The sequence below is a fragment of the Scylla paramamosain genome, chromosome 13 (assembly GCF_035594125.1).
Source record: "Scylla paramamosain isolate STU-SP2022 chromosome 13, ASM3559412v1, whole genome shotgun sequence".
Classification (NCBI taxonomy): Eukaryota; Metazoa; Arthropoda; class Malacostraca; order Decapoda; family Portunidae; genus Scylla; species Scylla paramamosain.
This window is the reverse complement of record NC_087163.1, coordinates 26,385,154-26,405,265: the sequence shown is the minus strand read 5'-3', so window position 1 is coordinate 26,405,265 and position 20,112 is coordinate 26,385,154. Positions and strand designations below refer to the sequence as shown.

The 20,112-nt window shown below is 39.3% G+C and overlaps 1 protein-coding gene across 2 annotated transcripts; it reads right to left on the bottom strand.

The window, feature by feature from the left end:
* Positions 1-140: 140 nt before the first annotated feature.
* LOC135106602 (DCC-interacting protein 13-alpha-like) lies at positions 141-16,549 on the bottom strand. Of its 2 annotated transcripts, XM_064015873.1 has the most exons (15): positions 16,072-16,549; positions 14,755-14,913; positions 14,192-14,266; positions 12,919-13,035; positions 12,309-12,431; positions 12,017-12,195; positions 11,389-11,553; positions 10,792-10,977; positions 10,025-10,166; positions 9,611-9,816; positions 9,276-9,382; positions 8,249-8,266; positions 7,120-7,315; positions 6,709-6,895; positions 141-6,270 (listed from the first exon to the last, which is right to left on the bottom strand). In XM_064015873.1, the coding sequence occupies exons 1-15, from the start codon at positions 16,132-16,134 to the stop codon at positions 6,061-6,063; spliced, it is 2,133 nt and encodes a 710-aa protein (XP_063871943.1). In that variant the 5' UTR covers positions 16,135-16,549; the 3' UTR covers positions 141-6,060. The 2 variants fall into 2 exon arrangements, with proteins under 2 accessions (XP_063871943.1, XP_063871944.1); XM_064015874.1 differs by lacking the exon at positions 8,249-8,266 and having other exon boundaries at positions 16,072-16,547.
* Positions 16,550-20,112: the final 3,563 nt, after the last annotated feature.

Genomic DNA, 20,112 nt, shown 5'->3' with positions numbered 1-20,112 from the left:
CATTCTATTAAAGAGTCTTCCCTTTAGCCTCTCATCTCACGTACTAGAGAGAGGGGTGCTGGATATCAAAGCTGAACAAGACGTAAGAGATTAACAGACACACAACATGTATAGTAATGAGGCTTCATAACAGAATCAAATTGTTGACTAGGTTTTATTGATAGCTAAAATATCCACTTGAAACCTTACCAATGGAACTAGTTCATTCACAATTTATTAGAATTTAGGAACATAGAGCATGAATGACCAAACAGTTACTCAAACATTAACCTGTACAGCCCACTGTTAATTAAAAAATAGATACACCCAGACACAGGCAGTTTTTTAAATATTTTGTTTTATGTATGAAATGACATGAAAAGCTCATGTAGACAAAACATGCATGGAAGTACTGATAGAGGGCATTTAAAGGCCTCCTGCACATTCATATTTCCCAGGCTTGTGTCAAGAGGGAGGCTGATGAAGCTACAATGAAGGGTGAGAAGGAATTATTACCATAATGCATACACTCCTGGAAGTGACCCTTTCTGATCATGTACTGCTGAGCCTGCCACAAGTGTGTGAGCACCAACTTGAGGTATTGTGCCCTACACAGAGGTGCACAACAAACCCAAGTTTGAAGCAAGTACAACATTTATGAGAGGTAAATGTAAAGATCAGAAAAGCTGCCAATACAGTATCGTTGCTGGAGCAGAACATTACATGCATGTCTATAGATACAACATTGTCACTGGGGCTGTACAGATTAACCAAAGCTACTTTATCAAAAGTTATCATAACTACATACCTTACAACAGTTCACTCTTCTTTATACAAACTACTATATATTGTAATGATTTCGATAACATTTCCTTGATTGCTGAGTCCACCAGTGAAATAATTGAACTCCATTCAAATGTTTCTTCCTATGAATCTCAATATTGCAGTTCCATACATATAATCATCTGAGCGAGTGGTAATGACCCAGATTCTACCACCAAGTCTTCATAAATATATATAATATAGAGATTTAAAGCTGAAAATAGTATAAAATATATGGTAAGGGTTAACTGACTACATAACGCTCATGTTACGAAAAGATACAATATTCCAAGTAAATAATGGTAAACATAAATACTCAGCAACTTCTTATAAAACCTGCTGTGAATCTGCATACAAAATATCACCTTAGTGAGGCAACTCGCTGCTGCATATTGTCTAAGGAAATGTGTCTGGTGGAAATACCACATTCTTGAACAGAGATACATATTTACCATCTTGCTTGCCATCAACAGAGAGAGAGAGAGAGAGAGAGAGAGAGAGAGAGAGAGAGAGAGAGAGAGAGAGAGAGAGAGAGAGAGAGAGAGAGAGAGAGAGAGAGAGAGAGAGAGAGAGAGAGAGAGAGAGAGAGAGAGTATTCAGTTATGAAGATGATCACCTCTGCCCAAGAATTTGTCTGGTCAGTCACAACATTTAGCAACTCTCATGTACTGTACATATGACCAACACACCTTCCCTATGCTAGAATGCCAAAATTTCAACATCAAACCTCACATTCATAACAAACGTAAGTGTGAATAACCACTAAAGTAAAAGCAGAAAATAGCAAAAGATGCAACACTGTGGAAGTTCAATAATGGAGAGGAGAGGAGAAGAGAAGAGAAGAGAAGAGAAGAGAAGAGAAGAGAGAGAGAGAGAGAGAGAGAGAGAGAGAGAGAGAGAGAGAGAGAGAGAGAGAGAGAGAGAGAGAGAGAGAGAGAGAGAGAGAGAGAGAGAGAGAGAGAGAGAGAGAGAGAGAGAGAGAGAGAGAGAGAGAGAGAGAGAGAGAGAGAGAGAGAGAGAGCAAGCTGCTGATTCCATCCCATTTAGAAGTAGAGTACTGTGTAAGTGAAGCCTTGCCAATACATGAGGGACAATCTATCTCATATAACATAGATCCTTCCATCAGAGAGGAAAGGAGAAGATAAGAGACAAAGTAGACTACCATGAAAGAAGATTCACCTTGGATAAGATGAAATAGGTAATTAAATAAAAGAAAATACAGAGAATGTTGATACTTCCAAATGTATAACATAGTGTTTTCTATTATGCGTGCGTGCGGGCGTGTGCACATACACACACACACACACACACACGCAGTTACTGGGAGTTACAAAGCCAGCAGTTCAGAGTTGCTGATAAAATCTACATGGTACTTCTATCCACATAGGACTTGGGACTCTATATCCAAGTATTATGACATTTGGCAAATTATGGATTAAATAATTCAGCAAATTTGAAAACACATTTTGCCACACCAAATTTCAGTGAACTGCCAAGTTTTGATGATTGTATATGCAATTTCTTTCAGCCTTCATGCAACACACAGCAGACTAAACACAGTGTGGAAGGAAATGTTAGAACATCTACAGACACAAGATTTCCATGCTGGGTAAAAGCTGCAGGATTGTTAAACCTTTGTGTGCTCATGTTTCATTCCACAGCAGCATATCTCCAGACACACACAGTTCACACACAGGATGTCAGTAAAGGACAAAAGCAACTCAATGGAAAAATTACCTCAGATTATATGCCCAGAAACATAAACAAACATAATAATAATAATAATAATAATAATAATAATAATAATAATAATAATAATAATAATAATAATAATAATTAGATAAATAATAATAATAATAGTAATAATAATAATAATAATAATAATAACAAAAGTAATAATAACACTTTTGAAAGCCATCAGTCTTGTACAGTATACATCTGTACTTGTATCAATGACCAAAATAAACCAAAGGTATTTACAGCACACTATGTAAGAATTAACAAGTTTACAAAATTTTATATGGTGACATTGTCATCAAGAATATGCAATCCCATTCTTGGACCCTGAAAATAGAAACAAATCCTTATCTAATTCCTTACAATACCTTTGGTTAACTTCCTTAAATATAAATGACGACAATAAATGCTTGCAAAACATAAAACATGAACCAACATCTTCCTGACCACAGTTCCACTTTTACAAAGATTCCAGGTTTCACCTGAAATATTCACTTCAGTGGTAAATGATGTTTCATACTAAATACAATTCAAGAGAAAAAACACATCCATACAGGATGCAAAGCTCACCATCTCATCAAAACAAACACATTGTATAACATCAGCATTACCTCTCCATCCACCAGGCTCAGGTCAAAGTATTACAGTAACTATTAGTATATATTACTATCATCCCAACACATCTATTTGACACCAAACACAATGTACATTTTAAAGCTACCTATTTAACACTAAACCATAACATCTTCATAAAAAATATATCTTCATATTAAACAAACGAGTCCCTTAATATACCAAGGAACAATGATCAGCCGCCAGGCAGTAAAGCAGACTCAACACAAATGCTCACACTTCACACAACAGGACATGCAGTTACATATTAAACAGTTTGATCAGACTCCAAAATACAGCAGGTAATTCTTATCTGTTATATTACTCTTACAATTACATGGAGAAACACTTCTCTCTGGCACAGGCATACACAATAAAGCCACACTATACTCAGGTTCACCACAAGAAGAAACATACAAAACTGTAACACACACACACACACACACACACACACACACACACACACACCTGGAAACTCCAAAGGTTTAATGTCAAAAATGTCATCACTTCTCACAGATCCACTTACACAATACACCATGCAACATCTATATTTTCCTATAAGTGAAAGTGTGTTTGCAGGGATCTTATAAAATTCTACTATCACTTTCTCAATCATGACTATCTATTGTTTCACTTTCTGGCCTCAAATCCTCTGTAGTGAGGAGCCAGAAAGGCATCACCTGTCCATGATACACACTGGGGATGTAATTTTTGTAGCCACTCAGTATATTGTTGTGTAACATAATGAGAAGCCTATATTTGTGAGAGGTGCCTCAGTATATCACAGATCACTAAAAATCTGCTGAGGCAACATAGTCTTTCTGAGTATCAAAATATACATATAAAATAACTCATTAGGATGATGACACATTTCTTGCTAAACAAACTTAGTCTCTCTCCTTCAAACTAGATATCACCTTTGGCCTTTGTCTAACAATGCACACCAAAACTTTGCAAGTGAGTATTTACCTTGGTTATGAAATTCAGAATACAGATGAATGGACAAGAGAATTTAAATTAATTCCCTTTCCTCTTGTGCATCCTTATAATAGGCATTTAAATCAATCTGATTACATAAAGCTAATTCATTGCCATGCATTACCACAGTTGAACTTGTGACTAGAATTGTAACTCAACATAGCATCAACACATACAATGAAATATATAGCAAAACATGGAATCTCTAAAGAAAGTTCCTCATAAATCCTTCTGATACCTCTGCATGACTAAGACTGACTCCTTGCTTGCTTTTTAAAGAACTGAAGGGTGCACATGGTCACCTACTGCTGAGAAATGGTGACTGTGTTTAGGTAGCCAAATCAAGGAAACCATAAGTGGACTTTTCTGACACCTGGAGCACTAAACAGAGTAAATAATAGCAATCACCATCACCATCATCACCAGGTAAGTCACTCCCTGGTAAAGATGGGTAAACAATCCCCGTCAAGGAGAAAGATCAAAACTAAATCTAAACTACCTGTCAGGACAAAATCAGCCTTAACACAAGATTAAATTTAAAGTTGCATCAAATTTCAAGACAATTTTTTGTGACTTATTACTGACACCACCACACATTACTTTGGCATTCCTCACTCCCTCCTATCTTGCCCTTAAACAGATTCCTCAAATGTCACACAAAAAACACAAGGAATGTAACATGTCCTCTTGAAGATACTGTATCAGCTTTGCCTCGCCCAAAATCATCAAAAGTTGTACATATAATTATTCTTAACAGATCTTATTTGTGTGTGTGTATTTTCCTTAACCTTATTGGTTTTACTCTTTTTACTTAGCTGGTGTATGACTGCCAGAGCTGCTCTAGGTAAAGAGAATAGGACCCTGGTAAGGTATAAGAAAAATATGTACGGGAATATAATGAATGAACAATTAGCACTCCCAATTACATGCATATGAGAAAACTTGCTGCCCATATAAACTCTCAATATATGTGAAAAACAATCATGATCAACTGTAAATATGAGGAGCAAAAATTAATAATACAGAAATGAGTCTTAATCTTCATATACAAAAATAATTGTATATATATGAGTAGCAAAACTCATTACATAAAAAACTAGTCTTACCCTTTGAAGACCATTTCACTCATCGACTCCTGGACTCCTTAACAAGAAATTACACACAATGGACATGTCAAACCATATCAAGGAAAGTGTGTTTTGAGTGTTTTTGAGCTACTTATGTACCAAAACACTAAAATGCATGCAAAACACTGTTTCCCATCAAGAGTGTGTCAGGCTGTACTGAACACATGATCAAGTAAGAGAGGGAAAAGAAAAGAATAAAGGAATGGATTTCTTTGGAAGAAACAGGGGATTTACTGGCAATCCTTATCATGATAATGTTACTGATGCAAACTGTCACAAAAACACTTTTTCACTTGTGACTTAAATGAAAACCTCTCAGCTTAGTCAAAAGAAAATGTACAGCATCTGAGCCACACATTATAGATAGTCAAAACTGTGGAAATGCTTCATATTCATTCTCCATTTCATAAAACTGACATGTGACTTCTAAGCACTACTGAACTAATTACCAATCAGGACTTCCTAAGCAATTGAATGCTGCTTGAAAATTGCTCCTCTTGGATAAAAAGTTGTTACAAACACTACAAAATACTTAAATGCAAGACATCCTACAAATAACTTAACCTAGAGTTAACCAATCCACTCTGACCACTCACCTGCGACAACGAGGAGTGAACCTGAGTGCTTGCAGCCGAGCAGGCGCACCAAGCTGACACTTGAGGGCTGACAGCAGCTGTCTGTTACCATACATATTATACAGCTGGCACTGTCAGTGTGAACCATGGGGTGATACAGAGCATGCTCAACCTCAGGCAGGCAAAGACAAAGTGATACACAGTGGGCACTCATGGGAGGCTGTGTGGTGCTAAGCCTCACTCTCTGGATGCTCCTCTTCAGCAGGTGGTGGGAAGCGGGGAGTGGGAGCTGGCTGAGGCAGACGTGGCACAACAGGAGGGGAGTGAGTGGGTGACTCCCCTGGCAGATCACCATCCAGGATAAGGAATTGTCCGTCAGAGCTCACCTTGGGAGGATCGCTGATGTCAGGCAGCTGTGCAATGTTGGCCAAAAGCAGCTTCTGCAAGGTAAATTTATGAAAATGAGAAACCCTGTGCACTCAATTAACTTACATGGATTATTTGCACCTAAGATACACAGGTGCACCAATGAACAATGGGAGAAGAAAGTATCCATGGTCTGCAATTCAGTAAATATATGTAGTGGAAGTTTTTGCACTCTATTGTATGGGCTATCCTATGAGTGCTATATGCCTCATCTCAGTGTGTAAGTCAATGGACACACAAATGATGGTGACAAGATGGTAATGCCAGGCAGGCAGGAGTGCTGAGATGCCACACATGACAAATGTGTTAAATGTAATTATTCAGAAGCTTTTAAAACAAAGTATTATTTCTAGACATGGAAACACATAAACACAGAACATGATAAACAGAATAAAGAAATAAATAAGTAGATTAATATATAAATAACTAAATAAAGCTAAAAATATTCTTACTGTTTCTTGTTTTCTCTTTTTCTCAAATGTCTTCTTCTCCAGCAGCTGTTCATAGGCCGCCTTGGCTGCCACTCCCAGGGCTGAGCACACGTCTGTCCCACTGACATCTGCTTCATACACAAAACAAGAATACTTTGTGCCTTCCACGCCGTTGTTGTCACTCTGCCGCACAATGTACCCAACTAATCTGAGGAAAGGACAAAAGACCATTTTAGTATCATTCCTCACTCATACAGACTTACACAGTACAGTCATCAGCATGACAACAAGTCCTTCCTCTTAATTACCATACTCCCCCATTCATGTTTAGATTCCAAGATTTTCTACCTAAGGAACCTCTAATTAACATCTAACTTTTTTCCAGAGCTCTACCTATACACGAGGCAATGCAACAATGAAGTCAGGCCTCACTTATGGTTTTCAGTGTGAGCAGCCCAGTAGGCGATCTCCTTCAGGCTGTGCTGGAGGCGGACAGCACTGGAGGCAGGATCGGCAAGCACCAGGTGGGTGTTGGTGATGCACAACTTGAGCTCAGTAGTGGAGAAAAGGTTATGGATGGCCCTTGCTGCCAGGATTCTCCGCATCACCTCACATACCACACTCTGACCTGCAGGCACCATTGCACTACAAATAACCATCACACAAGGTAAGGCTGAAGTGTCATGTACAGGTTCTTCATATATGTACAATAAGGGTTGTGACTTTGAATAATATAGAAACTAATCAACGAATAGCAAATATGAGATGCAATTTGGTGACGAAACACATTTCACAACCATTAACCAACAATCTCAGAACACAGCTATACCTTTTATTTCAACTAAAATTACAAATCAGCAATGATACTAAAGTAATACTAGAATAGTCTACTGAATGAAGGAAGACATGATCTACTCAGAGGCTAAGGGTCAAATCAGATTACAGCAGGCAGGACTTACATCAATGCATTAACAAGCACAAGGTATATGGAAAACAATCTGTTGAGGGTACAAGTTATTACGAGTTATACAGTTCATGTATTGCTGTTATTAGTGTTGTCATAATTTATGCTAGGGCAGAGAATTACAGAAAGTGAGATATGAATGACAGGGAGGCTTCACTGGGCTTCTTCCCCTAGGATTGCTTCTTCGTGCTTTCTTGAGGCTGAATACAAGGATGATGAAGATGATTATTATTTGAACATTCCTCCATGATGAATCAAGAATGGAAGCTACTTTTTTTATGACATATTAGAACACTCAAAGATTCATCACTTTAATGTGTTGAGGATGGAGCTGGAATTCACTTGAGAGAGAGAGAGAGAGAGAGAGAGAGAGAGAGAGAGAGAGAGAGAGAGAGAGAGAGAGAGAGAGAGAGAGAGAGAGAGAGAGAGAGAGAGAGAGAGAGAGAGAGAGAGAGAGAGAAATCATGCACTTGTTGCTGGTAGCTGACTTGACTTGCATACTGAACACACTTATTAAGTAAACACTCATGCAATGGTTAGCAGGCTCTTGGGGTGAGGTGACTTGGAAGCAATGTGCAGCTCAGTGTGACAACTTACCATTTATGAAAGAAACAACTGAAAAAGAGATTTTAAGTTAAATACCACTCAATGACATAATTGGGCATGATATGAATGAATAATTAACACACACACACACACACACACAAAAAAAAGTCCATATTTGTATTTTCTTTCAAATTATACTCTATTTTTTTGTTGTTGTTCATCTGTAGATGAAAAGCTTAGGAAAAAACTGAGCTGATATGTTGTCAGTACTTCACAGGTAATAACAAAAGAGAAGAAAAGAAAAAAAATATAGAGAACCTGAAGTATTCCCCTGTGCATGAAATGAGTGAGAGTCCACACTGAAGAAATGAAGTCAGTGGCAGATGTGAGGATCTAGTGTCAGGTGGTGAGGGCATGAAGTGTTACGTTCCACGGGTGTGCCTGTGAAAGCCTCCTGTACACATGGTCCCAGAGGAAGCAATAATGGCTTGCATGCTACAGGTTATTCCACCAATCAAATTTCAGCTGCTGATGCTGCTGCTGCATATTGAACTGCTATCACAAATTAGTTCAAATTAGCAAAAACAAAAAATAGCCAATACCACACACTATTGCATTAGTTAGTATTGCTCTATGATGCCAACAGATTCTGGCTTCACTTTCCAAAGTGAAAGCTTTGACCCTATCACAAAAGTGTACTTCTAACAACACATTAACCTGGAACACACTAAAAAATTTGAAAATGGTTGTGGTATTAGAGAAACCAAATCTGTCAAGTACATATAACCCAATGCAAACTTACAACAAATTAGAATACCCACTAGCTGCCCAAATGAATAATTTCAAAAGAAGAGAATACTAATTTCAAGAAACGAGGAAGTGCAAACTTTCTCACACCTACTGGTTGAAGTCACAGCATAAAGTCACAATCCTTCAACCAGCAAGCTGCCATCTAACTCTGAAAGTCTAGGCTTGTGCAACATTGTAATTCGTCATGTTGTCAGAAATACACCTTGTGTGCTGGAGCCTCAGGAACAGTGCCACTCAAGAGCCACCACTACCTGCCTTCCTCACTCACCTCGGTCCACATTGACGCCCATGGAGCCAAGAAAACGCACCCCAAAGAAGGTGCGTGGCTCGTCTTCCTTCAGCACCACATCCCCACCGGCAGATTCATCATTCTCACTGCAACAAAGGTAATACAACTTATACTTTCTATACTCAAATTTGCAATGCAGCAAGGATAACTTTCTGAACACCCCACACCACATTGTGATGTTAAATACAATTCTCAACTCATCTCTTGGACCAACTATTTCATACATGTCATTACCTAAAGCATTATAATCACCAAATCTTCTCTATATGGCATAACTTGCCTTGCTTCTATTCCTCAAGTGTCATAATATTCACCTGTTCATATCAAGCGTGAAGGTTTCCTCATTGGAAGTGAGAAGGTCAAACACAATTGGAGCATCAGGGGGGATTGCCACTACCTCTGGGGGACTGCTGGTGGCCCCTGTTGAGGCAGTAGAGGTGGTGGTGGCAGTGGAGCCAGCCAGGGTTGGGGTTGGGGGAGTGGAGCCAATGGCAGCAGAGGCAGCATGGAACTTGTCAGCCTGTAGGAAAGGGACAGAGAGCCTTATTTGGCAAAGAAAGGAGAAAAAATAATATTCCAAACATATGCTGTTTCTGATACATGCATAAAAATGTATTAGAAAAAGCTGATTCAAGACCTGGCTCCATTTTAATAAAGAAATTTATATCTATTTATATATCAACAGACTGACAAGGTGAGCATTCTCTCTTGTGGTCTTGTGGACTTACAAAGAACTGCCCCACGCCAGACAAGAGAGATGGCGGGACAACCTTCTCATCCTTGATGTACCCGCCATCCTTGCCTAGATTGTGGATGGTCAACATCCACTCATCTCGCTCCCGGTCATTGAGGGCTTGCAGGGTGACATACCTGGAAGACAACCGGTGCCAGCATCATCACCCACCCATCATCAATGCATCCTTTCCTGCTCTTACACAATAAGGAATCATGACTCTAGGATGGAAAATAAGGAGTCAGTACAGGAAAACTGTCATGACCAGCAGGTCACACATCACAATCACTTGGCAACTATTATTCTAAATACCTAAGTTTACTAAGCTCTAGGTAGGCATGTGACAAGCATTTACCACTTATCATTAAAGATAACACAAAAATAATTATAAAATGTACAGAAACACCATAAGCATAACAAATATACAAAAATAAGAGAAGCTGCAAGAAGCCATCAAGCCTACATAACATAAACATAAACATAACTACTTAAACATAACTACCTATTTCCACCTATCATCTCCATCCATAATTCTGTCTAATCTTCTTTTAAAGCTTCCTAATGACTCAGCACTAACAACCTGATTACTGAGTCCATTCCATTCATCTATCACTATTATCTGAGAACCAATTACTTTCTCTCTTTTCTAAATCTAATTTTTTCAAGCTTGAACCCATTATTTCTTGTTCTATTCTGATTACTTATCCTGAGAATTTTGATTACAACACTCTTGTTATATCACAAAAGGTGAAAGCTTCTCACTTTTTACTGGTGGCAACTTGGAACACGTGGAGGCGGTCATCCGTGTCTGTGGCGTGCACCACTGTGGAGGAGTCAATCTCCAGTAACAGTGACCCCACTGGCTCACCCTTGGCCACCCCCATCAGGTTACCACCTTCCACAAACACGTACTGTCGTTCCCAGGAGCTCATGACACCCATATACTTCCTGTTGTTGAAGAGTCATGACTGAGTTGCCTGTCTGTCTGAACTGGTGACTGTACACGGAGGCAGCTGTGGTCACTTCCCTCAAAGATTAAACTTATTCATCCTCAAGGCCATTTCAAAACACTAAATGAAAAAAGCTGTCCATATTATCAGTCAATACATAAACTTGGGATAAAAATTAGTAAACTTACTCAGCCTTGAGACCACTTCAATGAAATCCATTAAAAAAGCTAACTACGTTATCAAAACAATGCATAAATTCTGGATAAAATATCCATAATGCCTTCAGTTTCATTTCAACTATATAATTCTTCTTAAATAATGGAATGTGAACATAAACTTTTAGTAACATTAATTCTCTGGTATCCCATCAGTACATATCAAAGTAAGTGTCCTAATGTGTTTGTCTTACTTCTGCACATTGAGGTAGCCACTCTTGGTGGTGAGGGTGGTGTCTGGGGGCAGCGCAGCAATGTCTGCAGGGGGCTGGGCGTAATACATGAGCTGGGACTGGGTGATTATGGAGTCTATCAGCTCAAGGGTATCATTTCTTTCCTTCATTTGGTCATCATGGATGCTATACAAATACAGAGAAATATTTATTTTAAGGGAAATTCTCTCTCTCTCTCTCTCTCTCTCTCTCTCTCTCTCTCTCTCTCTCTCTCTCTCTCTCTCTCTCTCTCTCACTGGAGCTAAAGTCAATTATTTTTTAATTATGTCTTTAGCTTGAGTTAAAGTGCAAACATAAAAAGTGAAGGACACAAAACACCAGCAATTAATGGTTTCCTTTCAGTACTCATGGCATAATTCATGGCACAGTCCTTCCCTTAGTAAAAAGGAAAAGAGTTATTGGTTTCATCTTTTTAGACTCCTGTGTGTCAGTGTGTAATGTATATCATTTCTAGTCTTCTACAGCAAATACACACACTCAAACACATATAAGGAGTGAGAACAAATAGTCTCAGTTCATCCCAAGATTCAAACTTATGAGACAAGCACACTAACCCCACACCAACAAGTGATCCACTCATGACACGCACCTCTTGGCAGACACAGATACGTTGGAGAGAAAGTCTTCCAGCTTAGGGACAGAGAGGGTGTCATGGCCCATGTTGTAGTGTGCCCTTGTTGCCACCATCAAGCCAAGGACTGGCTCCAGTAGTGCTATCTTGTGTGAGTACTGAAGCTGGTTCATTTTGGCATAGTAGTTCAGTGCCGTCTGAGGAGATACCCAGACTCATGAAATACATATTGGCAGTCACGAGAAAGCAAATATTTTCCTGTTAATATGAACTACAAAGCTTTTTTACAATTTTCTCAGAGATGCGTCACCTGGTGGAATTTCTTCCTAGTGACATAGACTTCCTCGTTTGCCTCGCGTCGCTCCATCTCGGGGTCTTTCCGGCGGCAGCGGCTGTATCGAGAGATGGCTTTCTCCATGTCTAATCCAGCAGTCTGCAAAATTTTCATAATTTTAACTATAAGATGAGATACAGATCTTTAATCAAACGTCTGCTGAAAAGACGAGAAGAGCATTACCAAAAAATTCAATTATAAAATTTACAACACATTTCAGCCAGACAATAGTCAAGGTTCTAGCATCAGTTAAATATAGTCCAGTGTGTTGCATGATTTTACTCAATGTGTACCAAGTGTTAAATTGGCACTAACTGTGAATGAAGTGAACAACAGCCCTCACCAGCCTCATCAATTTCACTAAAGAACATCTGGATGATCTTACTAACCCAAAAGGAAAAGATGTATAGCTAACAAAGTTTATTCAGGAATATACAAAAATGTTTAATAATCAAATATTCAGTTATTTTGCAGAGACAGAATTACAGATATTCTTAATAACAAATACATTCAGTGATTTTATGTCCAACTCACATTCGTGTCTGATCTCAAGCAAGTCAAGTAAGGAATATATAGAATGACTTACTTGATGCTGTGACGCCTTGTTGTCCATTTCATATAACTCTGTGTCTATGAATCTTGACAGAGGATACACAGACCCATCTGCTATTTGAGTGGCAACGATGTGCTCCCATGAACTCATCTGGAAAGTATAACCTATCAAGAATGATGATCTTTAATGATCACAGTGGGGATAAAGTGACTATTATTTGTTTAATCCCTCATTATTACAGTATTGTGAGCAATGCTGGGTCACTGACACTGTGGTACTTGTGGTATCTCAGTATAATATTAAAGTATAACTGGCTTTTTTATATATCTGGGGGAACAGCCAAGGACAAGAAATGGCTTTTCACTCCAATCTACTTTTGAGAGACAAGTGGGTTCACCCTCCCTACATGTGGGAGCACCACTCCAAACATGCATGGATTAGCTCCCTGTATACCCTGTGTAGAGTAAGCAACTGAGAGGAGAGAAAGCATTTGGCAGAGGTGAAACAGAAAACCTAATGTCTGTTTACACATACGTAAGCAGTGCTTTTCTGCTACAAAAGAACATAAGTATACAATTATACATTATGTAAATATATATATATATATATATATATATATATATATATATATATATATATATATATATATATATATATATATATATATATATATATATATATATATATATATATATATATATATATATATATATATATATATATATATATATATACATAGCTCAGAATGACAAGTTGGATCCAAACAGATACAGATATAATACAAGCTTAATTTGACTTCTGCATTTATCATTAAGTAAACCCAATTAAGCAAATACATACAAGTAAACCATCCTCAGGACAAAAATCTGTGAGACATCAGCTGAAAAGCACATCTCCACTAAAAAGGGAATACATACTGTGGCAGCCTTGTCATATCATTTATTCAATATTGTGTTGATTTAAATCATACAAGATATCAACTGTAGCAATATATATATATATATATATATATATATATATATATATATATATATATATATATATATATATATATATATATATATATATATATATATATATATATATATATATATATATATATATATATATATATATATAATGTGTGTGTGTGTGTGTGTGTGTGTGTGTGTGTGCTTCTGAGTGAATATGGTATCCAACCTGTGTATGCTCAGTAAAAAAAAAACACACACACACACACACACACACACACACACACACACACACACACACACACACACACACACACACACACACACGCACACACACACACACACACAGGCCTCACCTCTGAAATGTGGGAAGCAAATTTTTCCAGGGTTTCAGCCACAGCTTCTCCCTTATCATTGTCCACTGAGAACTTCTGCAAAGAACACAATAACTGAGTAAAGGAAGGTTTGTGGCTCATGAAAAATTAACCAACAGAAATCAGAGTACATGAAAATATAACCCTATCAAAAACAAATACATAAAATTCTACACAATGTACTGCTCTCCATATATGAAAGTGACATAGAGAGAGAGAGAGAGAGAGAGAGAGAGAGAGAGAGAGAGAGAGAGAGAGAGAGAGAGAGAGAGAGAGAGAGAGAGAGAGAGAGAGATTCTTTACCTGAGGCTTAACACCTCTGTATTGTCATGTTGGAGTTTTCCCCATAGTACAATGATACACAACAAATCTATCTAAGAAGATGGGGCAAATGTTGAAGACTTACTGAAAATTTAGATGAGAAGTTCCTCCACATGGGCAGTAAAAGAATACAGATTAACTAGCTATGATTTCTGACACTTCCCTATTGTGAAAGAAGCACTGATGTTCCTTCAAAAAAAAAAAAACTGTCATTCTCCACTTACAATGTTCTTGTAGGCCTTGAGGTGCTTTGCCAGGTCTTGGTAGGCTGAAGTCAACTGGTTATGGGCTGCCACCAGCTTGGAGGAGAGCTGGTGTAGGGAGGTCACATAGTCCCTCAATGCTTGGGAGTCAGCAGCAAACAGCCCCACCAGTGTGCGGATCTGAAAGGTTCGGTATTCTTATATAAGTGCACCTATCTCATGGCAAAAAAAAAAAATAATAAATAATAAATAAATAAATAAATAAATAAATAAATAAAATAAAATAAAATAAAATAAAATAAAATAAATAAATAAATAAAAAAAAATTTTCTCAGTGAAGTACTTGGGTCTCATATAACACAGTGGTGTATATCTTTATTGCCACAAATTGTTAATTCCTGAGACATTAATTTTTATCAAATATATTGTTTCCTCCACATACTCAGGTTACCTCGCGTCACAATGGGCTGCAGGCACTGTCGGGAGGAAGGGGAGTGAAGGACAAGAGGAAGGAAGGGGGGTAGAAGAGAAGGGATTTCATTAGCACATGCATGAAACAATGCCTCAGCCAATAAAAAATAAATAAATAAATAAATAAATAAAAAAAGCCAATAGGCAGGCTGTATTCTGCAAGGCAGGAAGGAGCTTGATTGAATCAGTCTTGGAAGATGGCTCCATGTGGTGGCGATAAGAAAATTTCACAGCAATAATGAAGCTTAATTATCTCCATTCTTCCCACTGAGGATTCCTGTGATGAGGAAGTACCAGAGGACCAATAAGGTAGGTTAGGTTTAGTTAGGTTACCTTGGGTTTAGTTAGATTTAGTTAGGTTAGGTTTAGTTAGCTTTGTTTTTTTGTCATGTGCGAAGATGAAACTACATTTTTCTGGTAGATTTTGGTGTTCTATGGATGAATGTCTGCTTGTTTTCGTCACAAATCATTAGTTTATGTATGTGAGGGCGGTGTATTAAAGAAAAAACGTTAATTTGTAGCTGAAACAGTTACTAGATTCATTCAAGGCACATCAAAATCTACCAAAAAAATGTAGTTTAGTCTGAAAATGTTAAACGGATGCACTTCTATAACAAAGGTTCTTCACACCTTGGTGACTCAATGTGGCTTTTATGCAATCATCAAAGGGACCTGTGCACTGATGACAATCTAACAAGTGTATGTGCTGGCCAAAATTGGCACGTACCTAATTTGGTATACAATCGAGGGAGTGGTGTGTGCAAATAATATTCATAAAGAAAAACATTAGTGGTGGTGAGACTTAACCTTCTCAAAATACATATAATTAAATATAAGTTGTAGACAAATACACAAATGGATAATTACCTGGGGCGAGTCATCGAGGGCATTCTCTAGAGGCAGCTTGTCAAATGTTGCTGGAGACGCCATGGCTCATCAGACACTCACGCAGTCACAGACCAATACGACTACCACTGCCACACACTACCGCCCACTCAACACCACCCAGATGGTAACTTATGACCTGAGAAACACTAGATTACGAAGTCAGAGAGCACAGGACAAAAAAACAGAACACAGCACCGCTTCCAGTTCTTATTTGGTTGCTGCTTGCAATAACTCAACTTTTACAAAAGTAATTCTTCACTGCCTGTGGGATATTGAGAGGTGCTGCACGCCACACGTAATTCTGCGAGGGAGGAGTGTCTGGCAGACTGGGCAATGACAAGGCGAGGCAGCAGTTGCAGCTGGAGGAAGAGAGTGGCGCGTCACACGTACAGACGCACAGACAGCCACTCGCTGCCAGCCTCGCCCAGCCGGGCTTCTACGAATGTGTTTTCGTATTAAAATTGCTCGCAGAACACGTAGTATCATCTGCATAGAGTTGTAATGACAGATTACTATTGCTACGTTGACTGTGAGTTACATCATGATAAAAATGGAGCAAGGAAACATGAGTAATAAATCATAACAGCATCAAAACTTATTCACTCCCAGAACACGTATTATCAACATCTGCATGGAGTTACAATGGCTAACTACTATTGTTTTGTTGTGTGTGGAATATGTTAGGATAGAAATGGAGCAAGAAAATGTAATGAATCAGAACTAAGCACAAATGTGACTTTTTTTTTTTTTTATGTAGGAAGGACACTGGCCAAGGGCAACAAAAATCCAATAAAAAAAAAAAATGCCCACTGAAATACCAGTCCCACAAAAGGGTCAAAGCAGTGGTCAAAAATTGATGAATAAGTGTCTTGAAACCTCCCTCTTGAAGGAATTCAAGTCATAGGAAGGTGGAAATACAGAAGCAGGCAGGGAGTTCCAGAGTTTACCAGAGAAAGGGATGAATGATTGAGATTACTGGTTAACTCTTGCGTTAGAGAGGTGGACAGAATAAGGGTGAGAGAAAGAAGAAAGTCTTGTGCAGCGAGGCCGCGGAAGGAGGGGAGGCATGCAGTTAGCAAGATCAGAAGAGCAGTTAGCATGAAAATAGCGGTAGAAGACAGCTAGATATGCAACATTGCGGCGGTGAGAGAGAGGCTGAAGACAGTCAGTTAGAGGAGAGGAGTTGATGAGACGAAAAGTTTTTTATTCCACCCTGTCTAGAAGAGCAGTATGAGTGGAACCCCCCAGACATGTGAAGCATACTCCATACATGGACGGAAAAGGCCCTTGTACAGAGTTAGCAGCTGGGGAGGTGAGAAAAACTGGCGGAGACGTCTAAGAACACCTAACTTCATAGAAGCTGTTTTAGCTAGAGATGAGATGTGAAGTTTCCAGTTCAGATTATAAGTAAAGGACAGACCGAGGATGTTCAGTGTAGAAGAGGGGGACAGTTGAGTGTCATTGAAGAAGAGGGGATAGTTGTCTGGAAGGTTGTGTCGAGTTGATAGATGGAGGAATTGAGTTTTTGAGGCATTGAACAATACCAAGTTTGCTCTGCCCCAATCAGAAATTTTAGAAAGATCAGAAGTAAAGCGTTCTGTGGCTTCCCTGCGTGATATGTTTACCTCCTGAAGGCTTGGACGTCTATGAAAAGACGTGGAAAAGTGCAGGGTGGTATCATCAGCATAAGAGTGGATAGGACAAGAAGTTTGGTTTGGAAGATCATTAATGAATAATAAGAGAGTGGGTGACAGGACAGAACCCTGAGGAAAACCACTGTTAATAGATATAGGAGAAGAACAGTGACCGTCTACCACAGCAGCAATAGAACGGTCAGAAAGGAAACTTGAGATGAAGTTACAGAGAGAAGGATAGAAACCGTAGGAGGGTAGTTTGGAAATCAAAGCTTTGTGCCAGACTCTATCAAAAGCTTTTGATATGTCCAAGGCAACAGCAAAAGTTTCACCAAAATCTCTAAAAGAGGATGACCAAGACTCAGTAAGGAAAACCAGAAGATCACCAGTAGAGCGGCCTTGACGGAACCCATACTGGCGATCAGATAGAAGGTTGTGAAGTGATAGATGTTTAACAATCTTCCTGTTGAGGATAGATTAAAAAAAACTTTAGATAGGGAGGAAATTAAAGCAATAAGACGGTAGTTTGAGGGATAAGAACGGTCACCCTTTATAGGAACAGGTTGAATGTAGGCAAACTTCCAGCAAGAAGGAAAGGTAGATGTTGACAGACAGAGCTGAAAGAGTTTGACTAGGCAAGGTGCAAGCACGGAGGCACAGTTTCGGAGAACAATAGGAGGGAACCCAACAGGACCATAAGCCTTCCGAGAGTTTAGGCCAGCGAGGGCATGGAAAACATTATTGCGAACAATTTTAATACGTGGCATGAAGTAGTCAGAGGGTGGAGGAGAGGGAGGAACAAGCTCAGAATCGTCCAAGGTAGAGTTTTTAGCAAAGGTTTGAGCGAAGAGTTCAGCTTTAGAAATAGATGTGATAGCAGTGGTGCCATCTGGTTGAAATAGAGGAGGGAAAGAAGAAGAAGCAAAGTTATTGGAGATATTTTTGGCTAGATGCCAGAAATCACGAGGGGAGTTAGATCTTGAAAGGTTTTGACATTTTCTGTTAATGAAGGAGTTTTTGGCTAGTTGGAGAACAGACTTGGCATGGTTCCGGGCAGAAATATAAAGTGCATGAGATTCTGGTGATGGAAGGCTTAAGTACCTTTTGTGGGCCACCTCTCTATCATGTATAGCACGAGAACAAACTGTGTTAATTAAACCAAGGTTTAGAAGGTTTAGGACGAGAAAAAGAGTGAGGAATGTACGCCTCCATGCCAGACACTATCACCTCTGTTATGCGCTCAGCACACAAAGACGGGTCTCTGACACGGAAGCAGTAGTCATTCCAAGGAAAATCAGCAAAATACCTCCTCAGGTCCCCCCAACTAGCAGAGGCAAAACGCCAGAGGCACCTTCGCTTAGGGGGATCCTGAGGAGGGATTGGAGTGATAGGACAAGATAAAGATATGAGATTATGATCGGAGGAGCCCAACGGAGAAGAAAGGGTGACAGCATAAGCAGAAGGATTAGAGGTCAGGAAAAGGTCAAGAATGTTGGGCGTGTCTCCAAGACGGTCAGGAATACGAGTAGGGTGTTGCACCAATTGCTCTAGGTCATGGAGGATAGCAAAGTTGTAGGTTAGTTCACCAGGATGGTCAGTGAAGGGAGAGGAAAGCCAAAGCTGGTGGTGAACATTGAAGTCTCCAAGAATGGAGATCTCTGCAAAAGGGAAGAGGGTCAGAATGTGCTCCACTTTGGAAGTTAAGTAGTCAAAGAATTTCTTATAATCAAAGGAGTTAGGTGAGAGGTATACAGCACAGATGAATTTAGTATGAGAGTGACTCTGTAGTCGTAGCCAGATGGTGGAAAACTCGGAAGATTCAAGAGCGTGGGCACGAGAGCAGGTTAAGTCACTGCGCACATAAACGCAGCATTCAGCTTTGGATAAAAAATGAGGATAGAGAAAGTAGGAGGGAACAGAAAAGGGGCTACTGTCCGTTGCCTCAGACACCTGAGTTTCAGTGAGGAAAAGAAGATGAGGTTTAGAAGAGGAGAGGTGGTGTTCTACAGATTGAAAATTAAATCTTAGACCGCGAATGTTGCAGAAGTTAATGAAGAAAAAGTTGAGGGGGGGTGTCAAGACACTTAGGGTCGTCGACAGAAAGGCAGTCCGACCTGGGGACATTTATGGTCCCCTCCCCAGATGGGGACTCCGAGGCTGGTGTAGGAGTCGCCATGATGATTTTAAAATTTTTGAGTGAAGGGTATGTGTGTTATTAGGTGCTTGTAGTTTTGTGTGGAGGAAGAGAGTTGTCTTTAGAGGGCAGGCTGTGACTGCCCCCTTGTGTTGTGAAACACAAAGGGAAACGTTCAGTGAGGTCACAGCTGGGTTTAATGATAAGTTCACAGCACCCCCTGAACAGTGCTTTAGACCTCACCGGGAGTAA

Excerpts from the sequence above, each read along its gene's own strand:
- LOC135106602 (XM_064015873.1), bottom strand. The coding sequence starts at position 16,134 with ATGGCGTCTCCAGCAACATTTGACAAGCTGCCTCTAGAGAATGCCCTC. Across the intron at positions 12,432-12,918 it reads ACAAGGCGTCACAGCATCAA|ACTGCTGGATTAGACATGGA; the intron begins GTAAGTCATTCT and ends AAAATTTTGCAG. Across the intron at positions 12,196-12,308 it reads CTAGGAAGAAATTCCACCAG|ACGGCACTGAACTACTATGC; the intron begins GTGACGCATCTC and ends GTATCTCCTCAG.